At 33.7% G+C, this 21,354-nt stretch overlaps 1 protein-coding gene across 10 annotated transcripts in view; it reads left to right on the forward strand.

Moving 5' to 3' along the window:
- Positions 1-21,354, forward strand: part of EPHA6 (EPH receptor A6) — an 811,316-nt gene that overhangs the window by 531,440 nt on the left and 258,522 nt on the right. For 8 of the 10 annotated variants that reach the window (XM_034657115.1, XM_034657124.1, XM_034657140.1 and 5 more), the window contains 2 exons: positions 15,985-16,032; positions 16,442-16,604. In XM_034657115.1, the coding sequence (XP_034513006.1) occupies positions 15,985-16,032; positions 16,442-16,604 (211 nt within the window). The remainder of the gene's footprint in view (positions 1-15,984; positions 16,033-16,441; positions 16,605-21,354) is intronic. The other 2 variants (XM_034657119.1, XM_011225958.3) reach the window with 1 other exon arrangement.

Genomic DNA, 21,354 nt, shown 5'->3' on the forward strand with positions numbered 1-21,354 from the left:
ACCTAGAGGTGATATCATAGGTGTTAAATCACAAATAATTTTTACAAAGTGAGCAACTAAAATGTCAACAATATATAAAATATCATTTCATTAATAATAAAGAAAATGTGAATTGAAATCACTCATTCATTTATTAAAATCACTCATTCATTTATTAAAATAGGCTTATTAAACTGTCAAGTGACAGACACCTGTGTTAGGTATTATAAGTTTTTATTGGAATAAACCTCAAATTCTGGAACTTGCAAAAAAATAATCTAACTTAGAATTCATTTTTCAAGTACTTATCAAGACTAGAACATATTTGGTTTCCATATTATGATTGTATTTTTATTTGGGGCAATTAAATAATTCTTTTGGATAGGTATATTGAAATCAAGAAGACTACATTCATTACTTTAATGATGTAGAGTTTAAATGAACCTCTCTTCAAAAAGCATTCATACTGGATACTTTTTAAAATGCATTTGTCTTAATGGTTTCAAATGTCCTTCCTTGGTACTCTTGTAAGGGAGGCTGAGTTAACAGCCTATTATTATGTACTCCTTACTGAGCTGTTAATAGCTTTACAGTCTTTCAAAGAATACACCTGCTGCTCATAAAAACATTTATGTTGCTACAGAATTTGGCTGTGTTTTAATATCATGTATTTGCAGTGACCTTGTAGAATCCATACTAATCCGATTTTTTAGGGGGAACAAACAAAAATAGAAATCTGTCCATTTACTTGGGTATCTCAATGGAAAATTAGAAAATAATTTGATTATTGTAAGGGCTTTAATATCTGAAAAGTTGTTTTTCTTTCATGGTTTGAACTTCCTTGGTAATTTTATATACTATTTGAGTTTGCTTAGATTTTTATTCTTGAGATTTTGTCATCTCAATTTTATATATGTTGAAAAAGTTTATATTCCTATATATATATATATCTGTATATTTTAGTTAGACACTGGTGACTTAAATACTATTAGAAATATCAACATTTCCACAGATTGAAAAAAAGTATAATTAATTTAGATCCTCCTCAAACCTTTAGTAATAGAAAATCGTAAGTCTGTAATGAGAAAATGTACAGTTTTAGCTGAGGAAATATTCTGCTGTTCTTCATGGTTGAATGCAATATAAATTAATTGTTTTTGGCCAAGTTTCAGTTGGCAAAGGCAAATTGCTCCCAGAACCTATGTTTGATCCTTCTATTTCACACAAGGACATTTAAAGAAGACAATCAGTGCAATCATTATTTCCATATGTCCCTTGATTCTTGTGATTTCATGGGTATATCACAGCAGGTGGATGGATGAAATCTTTCTGTTCTAATTTAGTTATGCCTCAATGTGTCTAGCTATTACAACTGCTGCTATAAACAACTCCTCGGTAATTTTCCTCCTATTTAATGAATCATGCATCATAACAGTCTTTAATCTTAGCATGTTTAACAACTTTATATTTTAACAAAAAGACCATGTATAGCCTTAGTTCAATTTTTGGTTAGCATAGTAATGAAGGTCTTTTTTTGCTGCCCAGCAACAACATGGCAGGTAAATGGAGGTAGTTGGCACACGTATAATCCCTCTCAGCTCATGAAACATGTCACATTCAAAGATTATTACAAATCACTCTTTCAAGTCTCAGATTGGTGTCCTTGTACCAGTGAAGACAACATTAACTAGTCAACGGGTCATGTCCACAGATGTAAGGAACTGACTTGAGGCCCAAGTCACTGACTTTAAGAGAGGATCTGTCATTTAAAGAAATCTGTCGACATAAGTGTTATTCTTGCATATGGTTCTCACATGCACACCGAATCATCTAGGGCATCAGACACCTGGGCACTTGGCTGACCTATCCTACTAACTTTCTTGACACTGAATTGAAAAATGAAAGTTTCTGTGGTTCTAGATGATGAATTTACTAATTTTCATTCACTAACTTTCATTCACTTTAATTTCATTAAAGCAATTTTCATTCACTAACACAGAATATAGTTCATTATTAAAATTATGTCTTGGGCACCTGGGTGGCTCAGTCTGTTGAGCATCTGCCTTTGGCTCAGGTATGCTCCCTTGGGACATGGGATCGAGTCTCGCATTGGGCTGCCTGCTCAGTGGGGAGTCTGCTGCTCCCCTCTGCTGCTGCCCCTGCTCGTGATCTCTCCCTCTGTCTCTCTGTCTCTCACTCTCTCTCTCAAATAAATAAATAAAAATCTTTAGAATAACATAAAATAAAATAAAATAAAATAAAATAAAATAAAATAAAATAATAAAATAAAATAAAATAATAAAAATGTCCTACTCTAAGTGATGGATGTTTCTGGAAACTAATCTATTTAATAACATCTACAGCAACAATAATCATTCTATCTCACATTTGAAAAGGATGTTCCTGTTTAGAAATCACTTTCATATACATTATTATTTGATCCATTACAAAGAATTTGCACAGTGGCTGGAGATGAGGTTTTTATGTTTGTTTTTTCATTGTATTATACTGTGGCTCAGTAATATTATGACATGCTGAAGATTGTTTGTCCTGTGAGTCACAGAAAGATGGCCTGTGTCTCTGCATCCGATCCAGTGCTTTAATCAGCAAGATCACTCGGTTTGTCAGTAAATATAGAAAATCCTGTTGAAACTATAACAGAATTAGAAATCCTCATTTAAAACCTAGAAAAGCTTTTATCTTCTGATTTGTAGCATAGGTATCCTCCTAAACTCACTATGATGAAGAAATTGAAATGAAAGCGCAAATAAAAGAAATTAGTTTGGCTAATTCTTTCTAGGTTGCCTTCATAGGTGAGCTGAGATACACAATTTAATTGTTGTGATAGAAGAAATAACAGTTTCATTCTTCCAAATGATCCTCTTGACTTACGTAAAAAGAGAGAGCGAATGTGTCTTGATCCCACTGGCAGTAATAAATGCCGTAAAACAATAACAAAATGTAATCTATCTCAACCTTTGTTAGGCTAAGTACGTTGAACTTCAGAGGTTCGTACACTATGGTCAGGACTGTGGCTTATATAATATATAGAATCTAGATTAACTGTTTTCTTTACATTTATGTTTGTCAATATATTAATTAAAAAGGAATATAATATCTAACTACTTAATATATAAAATTCTTAGTGATATATGGCTTATTACAATACTTGATATTGGAAGCTACATAGTGTAGTAATACAGACTCCAGAGCTAGACACCCTGGATTCAAATCCCAGCCCTACCACTAATTTCCTGAGTGACCTTGGGTAACTTACAACCTCTCTGTAAGTCTTGTCATGTGTAAAACCTACTTCATAAAGTAGCTCTGAGGATTTTCTGAGTATCGGGAGTATTTATAGAGCCTGCCACAGAGTAAGTACTAGCAAAGCATTAACACCAAGAAAAAAAAATTAACTGCATTATGTTCTGTTTATACTTTCAGTTGTTTTCTTTTGACTAATTTAACCTGTCATTTCAGGCTAAAAATTCATAAATCCTTCCAAAGAATCAGATAATTGGGACGTTTAAGTTGAGTAAATTTTATATGTTATGATAGAATCTTCAAAATACCATCAGCAAATCTAGTGACAAAAACTGGGATCAATTAACTATTCATGTAAGATTGGGGACTATGAAATGCAGATTAGTGTTCACACTACTTGTTCTGGTTACCCATTACTCCATAACAAACTGCTCCCAAAATGCAGTGACTTTAAAAATAGCAATCTGTAAGTATTATATCTCATGCATCTATGGATCTGGAATTTGAACCAAACACAACAGGCGCAGCCCATCTCTGCTTCACAGTTTCTGGAACCTCAGCTGAGAGAATAGAAAATAGACTAGGGGCTGGAACACCTGGGGACTGGCTTTGCATCAACCTCTCCTTATCATCACCTCTCCCTCATCCTCTCTCTTCCTTTGCACTCCCTCTTTCTCTTTCTCCCCTCACCTCATGACCTTTCCCTCCAAGGCCCTCCACATGGCTTTCTTGGGATTCCATGAAGTTCAGAAGTCTCAGCCTAATCCTACTTCCTAGAGTGCAATGGAGTTCCAAGACAAAGTTGAAAACGGCCAGTTTCCTTAGAGGCTGAACCAGTAACTGGCAGTTTATCACTTCTACCTTACTCCCCAAATCAGTCATGGGCTAGACCAGATTCAAGGGGAGGGAGCAGAGTCCTGACTTTTCAGTGGGATGAGTGTGAAAGAGTTTGCAACCATCCTTAATTTGCCATACTACTTGATTTTAGACCTGCATAATATTACATTATGTGCTTTGCTTCTAATTTATACTAATTTAAAAAGAATATTTTTCAGTACTGGGCCAAAGCAAATTTGTTCATTTTGAATATGTATGAAATGATGAAAATTCAAAATCTATTTAAATAATTATATCTGAAAATATTGCAGAGCAAAAAAAAATTCATAAAAGTAAAGGAAAAAAGAGAGAAAATTTCCACATAGAAGTTTTTCCAGTTCTTTGAATCTGAACTATATATTGTGTTGTGCCAGTGTATTCATTACACATAAAATAGTTACACAGATCAAATTACCCAAACTTGGAAATAAGGAGCTATCTGCTCACCCAAGGAAAAAGCATCCATTACCACTGGTCCACCAAAGCCTCCCAAGTACAAACTGCATGATTATTGAAAATGAGCAACCTCTGTGGCCACAGAACAGTGACTGCCTTACTATGGTGGGATTATTCTTCCCTTTACCCTCAGTTTAACTTACTGCTTCATCATACGTAGTTTTCTCTCATTCTAACTTGATTTCGATACTAGTTTATGTAGATGAGTAAATAAATAATATATATCCACTGTTTGATAATGATGCAGATTAAAATAATGTTACTGGGAAATGAGTTTGCTTTGCCTTCAGTTACGCTACATTTATTTAACACTGTTTGTGGTCATTGACTTATTTACAAGTTCCTTTGCTTTCAAATACCCACACTGGAAATAGAAGAACGGTGTGTGTGTGTGTGTGTGTGTGTCTGTCTGTCTGTCTGTTCTGTGGGAAACTGTCAACTACAGCAGTCTGTTTATTACTATTATATTACTTATTTTCTCTCAGGGATGAAATATTACTTAGTTTTCAGTCACGGTACCTAGATAAACTTACATTTTATTATAAATCTTGAGGCATTCATTTGATGCACATTTTAATATTACCAGTCCTCTGAGGAAATTCAAAATCAATGACTGCGTTAGATCATTAACTGAGAATAGTGCGTTATTTAGAGTATAATGTGATAACTTTTCAAGTCAAGATGATATCACTTCTAAAGAAAGTTTAAAATCTTTTGGGGAGGTGGGACTATGTTCCTTGAAACTTAAATTATGTTCTGTAGCTTTGTAGATAAATCTTTGTTTTAATTTTGAACAAAACAAATATGTCTGTCATCAGATCACAATTAAGACCATAAACAAATATAAAAAAAATTAAAGTTTCATCATGGTGAAAAAACATATTTAAATGGAAAAGATAAAAATGAAAAATAAATCTGCAGAAAGTGTTTCTGTCTTATTCCAGGTGAGGTTAAGGAATTCTCATGCTTGTATTTAAATGACTTTCTGCTTTCTTTTCAGTACAAGAAGCAGCCCTTATATCATGTTTTGTGGCTAATTTGGACAAATGTAAGACTTTACCTGATATTCACAAATGATACTGTTTCCAGTAGAGGCTTTTGTACAATTTTTTTTTCTTATTCTACAAGCATTCTCACTCTAGGGAAATTCTACCCATCTTAACTTCCTTATTATTTGCTTCCATTCTATTGGAAAATCTAGCAACCATGAGATAGTTTTAGAGGCCAGTCACCTGTATTTGCTCTAGTTATCTCATTTTCAAAGCTTTGTCTTTTGCTATCCATTACTTTTCATACCTATTATGTATTTCAGTTAGCACTATTGTGAAAAAAACTGCTTTATATTTTTGTTTTTTTAAAAAAAAGATTCTCTTTTCTAGCTTTATTATTTTTTAAATCCGCATTGCACAGTGGGTAGAATTAATCAAGGCACCTTGCTTGAGTTGCCTTTCTAGTTTTTTGCCGTATTCAGCCATACTGTTCTAATAATTTAACTTTTAAAACATTCAGTTTGACATTTAAATACCATTTATATTTGAAGAAGTCAACATGTGTGTATTAATGTTTGCAAAGATATGTAGTGTTCTTTTTCTCTCTAGGTGGCATTTATTACTAACTTACCCTAACTTTATCTTCAAAGTTGTTTTTAGCTAGCTTTTAGGTAGCTGTTTTAATACTTGACCTAAACTACAGACTTCAGAAATTTGCAAATTTTTCTAAAAATGTTTAGTTTAAACTAAGTATAATCCTTAAATATTCTCACGATTATAATTTTTCCTTCTCATTTCCTCCCTTTAGCTAAAATAACTTTATCAACCTTCAATACTCTAATACATATGTTTTTTTAATGTTTTATTGTTACAAATATTTCCTCATTTTCTATTTTTATATGTATTACTATGACCAAATTTACACTTGCTTTCAAAACTCAGACAAAATTATCAAAAACATTAAGAATTAATTACAAATTTAAAATTATCTATGATACACTTTCAGGAAAATCATTAAGGACTTCTTAGTGGGAGGCACTTTCTTCAGAGACAGCTATCGAGCTTTAAACATTTAATTTTTGCTTGAACACCCTTATAAATATTTATAAAATCATAGAGCTAAAAAGAAAAGCCTATATCCCATCTGTATGAAGGTAGGTTACATGAAGACAGATGGGAACGTTAGAACTGAGTAAATATTAAGAGATACGTATTAACAGATATTTCAACACAAATCTTAGTTTTTTATAAGCATACAGTTTTGCAAAATATATTTGGCAAGTAAAATCTTGGATATTCTCCACAATGTTCCAAAAAAAAAACAAAACCCAGCTATACTGACATAATATTATTGCATTTTGATTGTGGAAGTACTAGAAGCCTGCAAAACAATTTTTCTCATCTCTCATTTGAATTGTCATTAATTTGTGCAGACTGATTTTAAATTACTATACCAATAAATAGAATTTAAAATCTAAACTTCATTAATTTCTCTATTCAGTCATTTGGCCAATATGAGAGCCTATGATATTCTAGCCATTGCATTAAGCAATGGGAATTTAAAGGTTAAAAGGGAAACAAACACACAAAATTTTTTAAAAGACCATCTGCAGAATTATCTTAAGGCACAAGGCTATCGTTGCCCCGGATTAATATGGATTAATACTAATACCAATAATAGTCCTAAAATAAAGAAATTGTGCTATATTACACATCCGCTGGAGCCTGCAGAAAGGTTTTACACATTATTTTGTTATATCCTTACAATAAGCTTGACCCTTTGAGGTGATATAACCTTCTCAATTTTCATAGATGAACTGGCTACAAGTAGGATCCCATTGGTCTCATCCTAGGACCAGTATGTTCTAAAGATCATACTGTAATAATTTAGCCATTTCTTCCAACAGTATATTTAACCACTTTTTCAAGCAGTTAATTATCTACATTTCAAGCAGTTAATTATCTATGTTGTCTGTTTTCTGAAAATCAATTATGAGTGTTTAATTCCAGATTGATATTCTATCATCAGGTGTCCATTTGTGCCATCTCCGACTATTGCTTAGCATGTAATGTTCAAGGAATGCATTTAAGTTTCATTGGAGGTGAAACATGATACATATTGGAAAGAATATAAGAAAGAAATCGTGGATGCATTTCAGAATGATTTGGGGTTACCTCCTATTTTGGATCACTGGGGCTAATCAAGAGTTGATTGTCATAAATTACGGCCGTGGTATGCTAAAATGATACTTCTCCAAAAGTGCCGTCAGAAAGTAGTTGTGTACTTAGAATACCTACTTCTACATTTTTCTTACTTATGCATCATTTGTGATTTTGTGATAGCAGTGGCCAGTTTTTACCTTAGAAAACATGTCAGATCACCCTACCCATTAGTGTAGAATAGTCTTCTAACTAGCTTGTTAATCCCTTCTTTTTCCCAAATTAGAATTCTGTCTTATGTACTTCAATAAATGTGAGGAAAGAATAATCATTCTAGCTTGCTTATGTCTCTGGGCAATCATCTTTGCTGGGCACCAGGCCAATCTCCCCCATCTGGTGGGGTTAACTTCAGTCTTCTCACAGGAGAATCCGTGTGAGCTGGAAACCATCCCTTGTTGTGCTTCTACTTGGAAGCAACAGTTTCAGTATCCAGTTCCCAATGATATGTGAGCAGAACTATAGCAGATACCCTCTGTGTTAATGATTTAGGTATTCCTCTGTGGGTATCAATCACTAGACGTATTTTAAACCTTAACTATGCATCCAGCCCTCCTTTGCTTTTTTGGTTTTGTTTTGTTGAGGGAAATATAGACCACATATCTGAAGAAATTGCAGTTTACTTAGGGATATATATTGACACACACTGAAATAACTAGAGGAAGGGACCAGATTATATAAAATTATTCCATGATTCTTAGAAAATCATGCAACAAAATCATGCAACAAAATTAAAAAAATGTTAAAAACCTCCCCAACTCACCCCCAAAATTTATTCATTTGAAAATGTAAAATATAATCTTAAATATCACTTATTAAAGGGTAAGAAACTTCAATTATAAATTATTTTAAAGTGAAAGACATTGACATACACATACATCCAAACCTGTGTAATATGACCAATGCAGGGCAAAAGAGTGTAGAAAGAAGAGATTAACAATTATAAGATTTTTTTTAATTAATTAAATTGAATCAATAAAAGTATCTTTGATTTTCAAAAACCAAAACCAAGTTCTTAAAAGACAGATAAAATAAACAAGCTTGCCAAGAGGGTGGAAAGTGTTACTTATGAAAGAGATTTTTAATGATGGCTCAAAACCAGATATAAATTTACAAGAATAAATGTAAAACAAATTTAAGTTTTCTTAATTTATATAATTAAATATATAATTTATATAATAATAATTTTCTCTTAATTATCAAAAATAAGGTAGAAGACAATCCAAATATAGGATAAAATAATTTTAAAAGATGGTTAATATCTACTCCCAAAATGGTCCATTTCAATTGTTTTCAAAGAATGAAAAATTCCCATGTCCTATAAATTATTCCAGAACATGAATAAGTGGAAAGTTTCATAATATATTCTCTAAATACAATCGAATCTAAATATCACAACCAGAAATTGATAATAAAAATGGAAAAATATAAGAAAACTCTAGGCCAAGATCACCTATAAACACAGGTTTAAAGATTGTAGTTGAAATATTACCAAACTGAATCCAAAATTGCAATAAAAATTATAATACTATATTGTGAACAAGAATTGACTAGTAGAATTTATCTTAGGAATGCAAAGATAGTTCTTCATAAGTATATACGTTAAGATGAAAAAACATATAATGAATTTGAAAATACAGATAAATTGTAACATTCAGAATCCATTTCACATTTTAAAAACACAATACAAATGTAATTACAATATAAGATAAAAAGAAAAGTTCTCAACTGGTTATCTACCAAAAACCTAAGTTAGATGTGATTATGTTTAACAGTTGCACATTAATAGCCATTTCATTAAAGAACAAAGGAAAATAAAGTTCCTGCTCTTACTTCTACTATGCAATATTCTACTAAAGTTCTTAGCATTGCAATAAGGGGAGAAAAGGAAGAAATTTTCCCTTTGTTTTCTACAGTAAAATGTTATAGATTTATTCATACAGGTTTTGCACAGTTTTTTGTCATATATTCAAATATTATAAGGTTTCTGTTGATAAAGTAACTGGAATATTTTAAAGTAGAATTTTAATTGGTCATTGCCAGTATATAGGGAAACCACTGATAATTGTATGTTGGCCATCTAACTGACTTCACTTATTAGTTGTGAATCATTTCCGTTAATCCTCTAGGGATTTCTAGGTAGAAAATCATAAACGGCAGATAGAAGGTGATGGTTTATTAGTTCAATCATTAGAAGAGACAGTTCCCACATATTTAAAAAAAAATACTGCTTTCAGGTTTCAGTAAGATAATTAAGTTATGTTTCAGGAAGAACCTTTCTGTATACTTTATGGTTTGGCTAGAGTAGAATAAGATTCTTTCTCTCTATAGATCTGTTAAAAAAGAATAAGTCAACACTTCAGTGGGATAAATTAAGGCAACTAATAAAAGAATGGAAATGGATGAGTTTTTAGTACTATGAGCTCTTTTATGATTATGCCTATTTTGCAGGCTTGCTATAATTTCAATTCCTGGGTTCACACAGCTCACTCTGATTCTCTATTTTGCAAGTCCTGCAACTACAGTGCTTAGGAATTGATAATTTTCTAAGAGATTGATTCATTTCAATTAAATCTGAAAAGAAACTGAACAACCAATCAGAACGTCCATGCATTAATTTCGTGGAAGTCTGTTCTTTCCAGGAACAGATATATTTATGTCTACTTCTACAGCACTTGGGAATCCACATCAGCAATCAGAAGATGGCATCATCAAAGTGAAGATAGGAAAAGTCTTAAGAAATCTTTCGTCCAGGGTAGGATCTATAAGCACCTGCCTCCATGTAGGGCTCATTCTTATAGGGACCTATGAAATAAAATCCAGCAGATTCAGTGTCTCTCTGCTTTGGGAAGCAATCATTACACCCTGAGCAGATCTAGTCCTCAAGCTTTCCATTTCCTAAGGTCATGTGAAAGAACTTTCTTTTCATCAAGTAAAATATTTTCAGGATTTGCTAATATCATTGTTTAGGCAACAGGATTCTTTGATAACCATTCAAACTTTGTGTTTAGGCCACACAATTCTTGATTTGTCAGAAAAAAAAATCTTTCTGCAGATAGTAAGTCATGTTCTAAATATGTTTTTAATTTGTTTAGTTTTGAGAGGTTTGTTGTGGAGATGTCTCCCATAGGCTTCTATCATGTATTGTTTAATGAATGTGTATATGTGTTTGCATCTGGGACTGAAAGGGTGAGAAAGACAGACACAGAAATGGAGAGAGACAAGGGATTAAAAAATGACTTAGGCAACTCCTAGCAGAGCCATTAAAATCCACTTGCAATACTACTTTATTTTCTCAGGAATCTATAGCCTCAGTCTGCTAGCCAGTAGGACAAGAATTTTACCTTTGGCTTAATTAGAACATTGCTAAAATAATCATGATAGCAGTAAATAGTAATAATAATGATTGTGATAGTAAAGTGCTATTTTTTTGCCTGTTTCTGATAATTTTACACTTGATGTTACTTGAAAGGATAAAAGAAAATCTAGTAGTTCTTTAATCTGTCCTCTTAGTACTGTTCTATGAATAAAGCCATTCAGGTAGCTTCATACATCAAAAATTCTAGAAAGATCTCCTGGACCTTATCAAATAAATTGTATTTCCAGCCCTGAACGAGAATAGTTTATGTTCCATGCAAGATTAGTTGAGTTATAAGCCCCCTGTATTTCCTGGAATCTGTCTACATGACGCACTGTAAAAAATAGTATGAAAATAAAGGCAGGATGCATGGATGTGTTAACTATAGTAGAAAATAATTTTATCTTTGAGATAACTGGTTAAAACCTTTAAAGTTGAGAATTGTCTCTGTCATTGCAGAGGTATTCTTATACAAATATTCTGGTGCCATCAAATCATTACTACCTGGCTCACAGAATGTCTTAAATTTAAAGTTATTTCTAGTTAATAGATGATCAAAAATATAAATGTAAAATGTAAAGACATGATCTTGGCTCAGAGTCTAATCTATAAGCATATTTGCCCTGGACATATCTGCCTTAACTGGATATAGTATAAAAGCACAACTTGAATGGAAACTACTAACTTTAGTTATGTGACTTGCTTTGGTAAGTGACTACTTTCTTTAACAGTTTCATCGTACATTAGGTGAGAATAAAGATATTATCAATTCTTCTTGCTTCACAAAATTATTAAGAGTACTATGTAAAGAATTTGTATTGTAAAGCATTACATAAATCATGGTTCTCTAGTGATTGCTGATCTATTGTTGGATTTAAATGTTTGTAGAAAAAAGTCTACATTTTTAATTACACATATAATCCAATTAATTTAAAATTAAATAGTAGAACAAAGAAGAAACATCTTATAGAAGTCTCACTAGGCCCAAAGATTTTAAGAGAAAGCACACCGGCTAAATGATGACCACTTTGTGGGCCTATTGAGTATACTTCCACTAGTAGGAGTGGTAAACCAAGAGTGAGATAAGGTGGGATGAGAATGAGTCACAGTAGAAGAGAGGGGACTTGTATTTCTGACATAAAAATAATTATAGAATTTAATTGCTTAGTTGGAATTTTGGTGATTATGTAACATACATCTGTTAGAGTGCTCTAGAACCCTCCTTAAACATAGTGGGCATTCAGTGTCTCTGGAATGAATAAATTTGCTATATGAGTAAATCAAAGTCTTCAGGGTGACTTACCAAGATACATAATGTAAGTAGAACCAAGACCAAGAACAAGACAAGAAAATTCCAACCCAGAATTCTCTACATGCTGCATTTTATTGAAACAAGCCATGCTACCACTGATTTTAGAAAGATGTAACCATATGAACTAGGCACCTTAGCCTATTTCTTTTCATTGTTATAGTTTTTAGCTTAAATGCTAACAAGATCCAGAATCCGGTAAGAACATCCCTTTTAGTTACCGCGAAGAGTTGACATCTACAGAGATAAATATAGATTCAGTAGTTTAGGTAAGTGAAAGATTGGATGTTATAGTAGGACTAGACTCCCCCAAAAGCATTAATTCTCAGCAGCTGGAAAGGAGCAGTGTCTGAGTCTAAGCTGTAGGAGCTACGCATGAGAAGAGAACGGTAAGTGCAGGTCAACATCTCTAGAGATCAGTTCATGCACATTCTGTTTGACAATGCCTCATGTTCACACTAGTTTGTTCTGAACTATTTAAAATATATATATAGATAGATAGATAGATACAAATATATAAAATGGAAATTGTATATATATTTATTTTTTAAATGGTACTTATAACAATATATTAAGCACGTCATTACTGAATTTTCCCCCTCACAACTGGTGCTATTACTCATGCTCATCCGAGGAGAAATAGTGCAATGAGCTGTTTTACTTTCAGCAGCAAACATTAATGCAGAAGTTGGGCTGTGTGCTCAGTAATGAGCATCCACTGTCTTATCCATAGTTCTTATCCATAGTCTTATCCATAAACCACTGGGGTTATGCTTCACTTTATGCCATTTATTTACTGCCTGACAATTTCTCTTGAACCATAAAAGTATACAAGTGACAATCCTAGATTTGTCTACCACAAATAATTAAAAAATCATATAGTTTTGGAAATTAGTAAATACTTAGAACTGATTGGCAATACACCATATGAAAACTTATAGATAGTGTAGTACTTAGAGTGAAGCTTGTAGACTTACTTTGTATATTTGGAAAAGATATACTGACAATTAATGAGTTAAGCATGAAATGCAAGCAGTTAGGAGACTGCATAGTTAACACAAAGATAGTAGTAGAAAGAGAAAGAAAATTTATAATAAGAGCAGATATTAAAAGTAATAGAAAACAAAGATGCAATTAGATAAACAAAGCCAAAAGTTGGTTCAAACCTCTGGAAAGCTTGATCAAAGGAAGAAAATACAAAACTAAATAAAATTAATAATGCAAAAAGGATTTCACTATGGGTTTAGTGAAGATGAAAAACATATTTAAGAGTTTTATGAACAACGGGATGGATTACCTAGCAAATTGAACACATGCATGTCATAAAACCATCAATCCACTGCGGTACAAACTCCGGAAAAACTTGCACGTATATCCCACTCAAACATGCCCAGAATTCAGCCTGTGGGGTAGAATAAAGAGGTCTAGATGGCTCTGTGGCAATCAATGGTTTCTACTTGGTGACAGCTACTTCAAATTGATGTATCAGCAGAAGCAATTAGCCGAAGTTCTGGGTACTGTAGTGCCCTATGGTTGTAATGGGTAAGCACTAACTTGGCTTCCCAAGAGCTTGGAAACACCAGGAAAGAGGGCTGCTGTACACTGGAAGGAGGAAAGCCTCATGAGTGCTGTTTTCTGAGTCCTCCTCCTTTACGTGCTGTGAGGTGAAAAGATGTTGAGACAACAGTCACCACCGCACTGCTGTGATTTAGGCTGAGGACCCATGTAAGCGCGTTTCCTACTTGAGTATTTGTATTCCAGAGATGGAGTAGTTACAGTTACACTTTTGAATATAACAGCAGAAATGCTGAAAGCTGTTTGCAAAAGGTGTCCTTTCCTCCCTGTAACTTTACTGAGTAAGAAATAACTATTTAGCTACATTTTGATGAAGCGACAAAGATAGCATGTCATTGGTGTGCTGCCGTTCTAAAAGTAGATTTTTGAAATCTGTGTCTTCTCCCTTTAAAGATAAGACCAAGTTTATTTTTTCAGGACTTTAAAAATTTTCTCAGTAAAAATTTTCATTTCATATTGTGAACTACTACTCAAAATATACCATAACTCTTACATTGCAAGAAATTCTGTAAAAGATGGACTATTCTCTTGTATGAGATTGAAAATCCAAAAAGTTTTGCAAATTTCTACCAGAAACAATATCTCTTCTAATAGTGCGCAAGCATTTTTTTTCTTTACAATATGGGTGTTAAACTGCCTAATCGTAAAGTCTTTGATCTCAGCTTCTTCTTTTAGCACTTAATTGATTACTACCCTCAGTGATTTTATAGACTTTATTTCTTTGGGTTTTATGTTAGGTAGGTATTTATTTACCTTCTAAACTCAAAATTACTTAGAGATAAATATAAACTGCAGTTTGTCAGTTTTGTCTTTTTTAGTCAAAATGTTGCTATTGTTAGCTCATTTTTTCTTTGCATTTTGTGTTCAATAAATAGTTCTACTTGGGGTATAGATGGCAGATTCGATTCCTTAGCTAGACTCAGATGTCTATGTAGCATATAATGTTCTGACAAATAGGGCCATAAAATTTAAAAATTATCTTTAAGACTAGGATATTTTCCTCAAAAGTAGCTTAAGGGACATGATTTCCATAGTTCTAAATCTTAAAGCGTCCCCAGCAAATAAATGGAGTTTGACACATTCAACACATGTGTAGATTTTTATAACTTCGTTTGTTAATCTGGAAGATCTCCTGAACAACAGAGATTTTCAGGCAAAGGCTAAACGAAATCTTGATGAGAATACTATGGATAGAATTTAGGCACCAAATGAGTGATTCAGTTAATGATCTTGAAAGTCACTTCCCTCCCTGAGAATCTCCATCATTAAATTTGTGAGAATAGTGGAGAATTAACTTAAGGACCTGGTGGCCTACTTTGACTTACAAATTTAGAAGAGTTATTCATACAAATAGAGTTTTTTTTCAGCTGCCCTATTAAAATATCATTATAAAGTTATTGAACAGTAACCCTGTACAAAAACAGTATTAAATTTAATTTGTCTCCACCACCAGCATATTGTGGACAGTCACTTCTATGAGCTGGTAAAATGAACTATCCTGTTCTGAGCTGGTGGGCAAGAGAGTCCCCTTGAAAGACCCTGACTGACTGGATCATTGAGTCAGTTGTGGTAAACCCTTCCTGCTAGTGAGGAAAGGTAGTTTGGCAGTTAATTGCAGGTGACTGGGAACCTAGCCTCCATCCCTGCCTCTGACTCTTCCGGTGTGGTAAGTCTTTCATACCTTTCTGTGTCTTTGAGGCGCCTTCGCGGGCAGACTGTTTTAAAGTCTACCTCACGATGACTGTGTAACTTGTACATCTTTAAAAAATAAACTGTGATATCTGGGGGAGGAGTCCATTCTCCCTTAAGGGAAAATTTTCATAGCTTTATGTTTCAAGGTGGACTCAACTTGAGATGTTAACTACTGTGGCATCACTGAGTTTTGGGACAAAGCAATTAATTCAGGGTGATATATTTCAAATTTTAAAAAACAATTAATTTATTTTTCCTTTCACCCACAGGTCTACCCACGGATAGCGCCGGCATTTTGGCACTACCTGCGGGTAGAAGTGAGTAGCGGGTACTTGAATTCTCCCACCCTTGCTCCTTGCACTCTGCTGGTATGGTCTGATCTGATGTGCCCATTTTGCTCCCGGGGCAGCTGCCATTCTGTGTAAACGTGTTCTCACGTCACCGCCATTCCTTAGAGTTGGATCAGAAATCCAAATCACCAAAAATCCAAGTGCAAGTTTATATAAGATAATCATCTTTCTTAATAAGTTTCCAAATCAAGACCATATCATATGCATCATAGTGATAAACACCTAAATGCTAAATTTTGGAAAACCATGCTTACACCTCTTTTTAATCAGTATTTTTGATATTCAGAGCATAATTCCTCAGCTTAACTTGGGAATGTTTCTAGGAAAAAGTGGAATGACGCTGCTTCATTTCCTTTCTCCTCTTCTCTATCCCCAGGAGCATGAGCAGCTCACCTACTCCTCCACGAGGTCCAAGGCACCCAGTGTCATCATCACAGGCCTCAAGCCAGCCACCAAGTACGTATTTCACATCCGAGTGAGGACTGCAACAGGATACAGTGGCTACAGTCAGAAGTTTGAGTTTGAAACAGGAGATGAGAGTAAGTTTTACACAAACATATAAAATAAGATGTTAATTTAGTGGTATTCCAGTCTGACCTGATAGTTAAAAATCTAATGTCCCCAATTGTGAATAGTATCATCAAACAGGATTCTGTTCATGTAAATACTCATACAGTCATTTCGGTTAATGTTTTGGTGCTATCATTAAATACCTCCATGAAATGCCTTACTCTCCCACAATCGTAATGTGGCCCAAATACATCTCTTTATGCAGAATTCATCACTCATGCTATAACATAATCTCAGTGGGCAGTGTTAGCCTAATTGTTTGCCAGTCTTGGCATCATAATATGATACTAATGAAAACTTGGAAGAGAATAAAGCCATGAGCAAATGAATTTAGCAGTTAGTTCAAAATTATGCAGCTTTGGCTTGTTATCTCAGATCAATAAAAAACAGAGGTGGTCAGGAGAAAAACTACACTGAAATGTACATTTTAAGTTTTAATATAGACACATGGGCTTAATTAGAAACTCAAATTAGTTCCATAGCTCCGACGTGTTGAAAATCAAAATGGGACACGGAGGGAGTGAGGTGTTCCAATGTCATGTAGTACAGGCTTTGAAATGTCATATTTAGTTTAAATCCTGCTGTACCATTGAATTCGTTTTTTGCTTTTAGAAATCTATGTTACTGCTGTCTTTGTAAAGATAATATGGTGGCTTTCTCAATGTTTCTCTATGGAAAAATGTCCAAATATCTAATTATAATAAAAACCTGTTCCAATTATTGCTAAGATACCCATATTTGCATGAGAATTCAACAATAGCAAATATATTATAAAAATTCTTTATAAATAACAGTAATAGCTACCATTTATTGAGCTTCTAATAAGTGCCAGAAATTATGTATCTTATATGTATAATTCCATTTAAACCTTTCAACATCCAATGAGACCAGTATGATTTTCCTAATTTTATTCACAAGAAAACAGAAGTCTAGAGAAATAGAGCAATTTGTCCAGATATATGCAACTAGTAAGAAGCAAAGCTAAAATTTGAAACTGACGGCTACCTTCTTCCAAGGCCTGTGCTCTGAACTACTCCACCATCCTGTCAAGTTCTCTCATTTGAATTATTAAAAAGTGTTAATGGTAAGATCATGAAACAGGCCACAATCCCTCTAGTTGTCACTCCCTCAAAATGAAGCTGTTTGGATTTCAAATTCTGTGACGGAAGGAGTGTTGTTGATTTTACATTGATGAACAATATCAATTCATAAGAAAGTCCTCGTTGCAACTATATATAGCTAAAAAGTGGAAGAGCACCAACACAAGTAAGAAGGAACACAGCTTCAGGAGAGAGAGTAAACTAATGAATAAAAAGAACACTTACAACCTGGGTGTGTAATATCAGTGATGATCATTTATAATCCTACTGAAGACTATTGACTTCTCAAGCTCGATATGAAATTATTGGGAGTAGAGTGTAATTATCACAAAACATAGCTCCAATATTAAGAACAATATAAAAATACTCAAAATGTCATCCCTGCTGTGTCCTGTTGACTCTTTTTCCCCTGCACATCTTAAGACTTAGCCTCACTGCAGAGCCAAAGGATGCAATTCAAGGAAAGTTTGGTCCCGGGAAGAGTCCTGTCATTGTGTTGTTCACGCTGTGTGTACTGCTTCCCTGTGTTTCAGTTCTCTTGCTTTCTTTCACAGATGAAGAAATTTATCTTTTTTAAAAGCGTGACAATTTTGAGTATTACATCATTAAGTCCAAAATATATTCTCAGACAGATTTATAGGGCTAAATCTAGATAAGTCATTTGTGTTTATCTGGGACTTTTAGAAAAAACAATCTAGTCTAATTTAAAAAAAAAGTTCTGATCTAAATATGAAAAATTTAATTTGGTTTAACTCTAAATTTCAACTCATTGTACTTTCAGGACTAGAATTCTTTCAGATATTATAGAAAAGAGAAGTACTTTGGAATTCAGAAAAGGTCCCATGCTCACCAGCGACTCAGTATAATATTTATTCATCCAACAAAAATGTATAGGACACTTAATATGTGCCATTCTCTGTGTGAGTCTCTGGGGATAAAAAAGTAATAATAAGACCAACAGCCTTCACATAATTTATAGTCTTGATTTGTGGGAAGAAAATGAAAATTTAAATGAAAATTACAAGGTTAGTGACACGTACTATCAATAAAATATGCAAAGGGTGCTGTGAGAGCATAGAGAAGAAATCCTAGTTTAGCATGAATGGGTCATGAAGGGATCAGTTGGAAGGTGAGAAGCTGGGGCTCATTCTTGAAAGAGGAGTAGTAAAGGAATAGCAAAAACACTGAGGCCTGAAAGAGCATGAAAAAAATTTAAAGAAGAGAAAATAATTTGGTGTGGCTGCAGTGAGGAGACATAGAGGTGAAATGGTGGGAACTAAAGGCAGAGAGTTAGACAAGGGCCAACATGAAGGTGTTCTTTTCACCACATGAAGGATACTGAGCCTTCTGATAATACTGAGGAGCCCAGAGAGGGTTTTAATTAGGGAGTAACATGAACGGTAACAGGTGCAAGACCCAATACTGAGCAGTTTACACAAATTATCTTTTTAATTCTGACAAGATTATTTCTCCTTTTAGAAGTACGAGTAACTTTACCAAAATCTGATAATCAATATGAGTGGAGGTGCTGGATTAGAACCGTAGAACCATCTGACAATGGCAGCCACAGACAGCAAAAAACACGTTCTGAATCACTGATTCATAAATGACATGAAAGTTACTTTTATTAGATCCTTGAAGAGACAGAATGTCTGAGAAGAATCTGAAAACTGGAATTTGGGTAACTAGAATGGCTCCCAAGTCAATTTACAGCCTAGGGGGAAAATCATTTAAAGGATCATTTTTTTATCTGGTTAGTTTTAAATTGCATTTTCAAACCATGCTGTTTATATCCAGAAGAGAATTTCAGTGAATCATGTCACAGTAGGATATGGGCAGGTTTACTATAAATTCAGGTATATAATGATATGAATCCCAATCTACAGCATCAGTCTTTGTCCCCTCATACCCTCCTAACTCATCCTTTAATTTTTATAGCTTTTGTTTCCTGAGTAGTGCCTGAACGAAGTTCTCTCTTGTGCATTCTATTTAAATAATGAACTTTACAATACATGCATAGAGATGGGGGTGGGTTGGGGAAGAGAGATGAGGTTCTCTGATTTGATGGGTTTGGTTCAGACTTTTTTAAGTAAGCAAAGTGAAGCAGTTTACAATTTACTTCTCTCTAGCCTTATCTGTTTTACTTGGTTCAACTCTGAGTTTGCCAACAAGACAGCAACATAAAATATGAAAAAACTCCTTTTCAAATTCATAGTATTCTTAACCCACAAGTGTTCTACAAATACAGTGGCGTGTGAGTAACAATCCAGTCACCTCTCTCGCTCTACCAGACCAGCAATTGGATTTTTTCCCAGGGTCAGATTATGTAGTGGAAACTGGCTAAACAAATGTAAAGATCACTAATTATGATCGCCAGCCTACTTGACCTAGACCTGTTGGTTTTCTCTCCCCCCGAGTCTACAGAATAACTTTATTACATATGTGTTTATGGAGAGATAAATAGATGACAGATAGATAGATGGGTAGATATAAATAATTAATTGATTGATAGATATATACATGAATAGGTACATAATCACTCCTATATAGTCACCAAAGACTTTTCTGTTTTAATGCTGGTATTTCATATGTCTGCTAATCTCTCTTTGACAAAGAATGTGCAACTAAATATTATGTTCACTAACAGCATTTATTAAGTACCTATTGTGCACTGGTCTTTTTATAAGGTACTGTAATTGATTCTCCCACCTTTTTAGAATAGATATAACAACACTACAATAAACTATAGAATCAGCAGTAAGTAAGAATCTATAAACATTCCATGTGGATCTTCTTGAGACAGGTGAGATATTGATGTCAGAAGCTAATATAAGAATTTTCTCAGTATTAAAGTGAAATTCATATTAGTCCCAAAACTATCAAACACACACACACAGATTAAGTACAGACCTTTTTGACTTATATGAATAAAACAACAGGAAATTTAAACCACCTTAGATTTATTATAATTTTGTCCTTATTTCCTGGAGAAAATGTGCTTTTTTTCAATGGAAAAAAAGTAACAATTAATATTAAAACATTATCTACATAGCCAGTAAGATCCATATCCTTCCAAACTTCTCAAAAAAAAAAAGTTTGATTTAATTTTTAACAATAGTCAGTTAAAATTACACCTACTTTTTTTTAGAAAAAGAAATAAAAATAATTTAAAGATAAGGAAGTTAGACATTTGGTTATTTAAAACACCAGGACTTTTTAAAAAATATTTATTTATTTGAGAGAGTGAGAGAGAGAAAGGTGGGGGAGGAGGGGGAGGGAGAATCCCAAGTAGGCTCCCCACTGAGTGCAATGCCAGACGCAGGATTCAAACTCAGGACACTGACATCATGACCTGAGCTAAAAGCATCAAGAGTCAGATGCTTAACAGACTGAGCCACCCAGGGCCCCTAAAACACCAAGACTTATCTAATATTCAAACATATTTTAGAGTAGCTGAAAATAATTTCATGTGTACACTTTTAAAACCCAAATAAAATATATCCTGCTCTATTACAGCCAACTTGAACATTTTACTAACATACTGGAAGAGAACTTGTGAAGCTATCAAAAGGGTGCGGAATCCATAGCTTAAAGCCAATTTTTGAAAGAAAGCTGGAAA

The sequence above is a fragment of the Ailuropoda melanoleuca genome, chromosome 1, assembly GCF_002007445.2.
Source record: "Ailuropoda melanoleuca isolate Jingjing chromosome 1, ASM200744v2, whole genome shotgun sequence".
NCBI classification, from domain to species: Eukaryota; Metazoa; Chordata; class Mammalia; order Carnivora; family Ursidae; genus Ailuropoda; species Ailuropoda melanoleuca.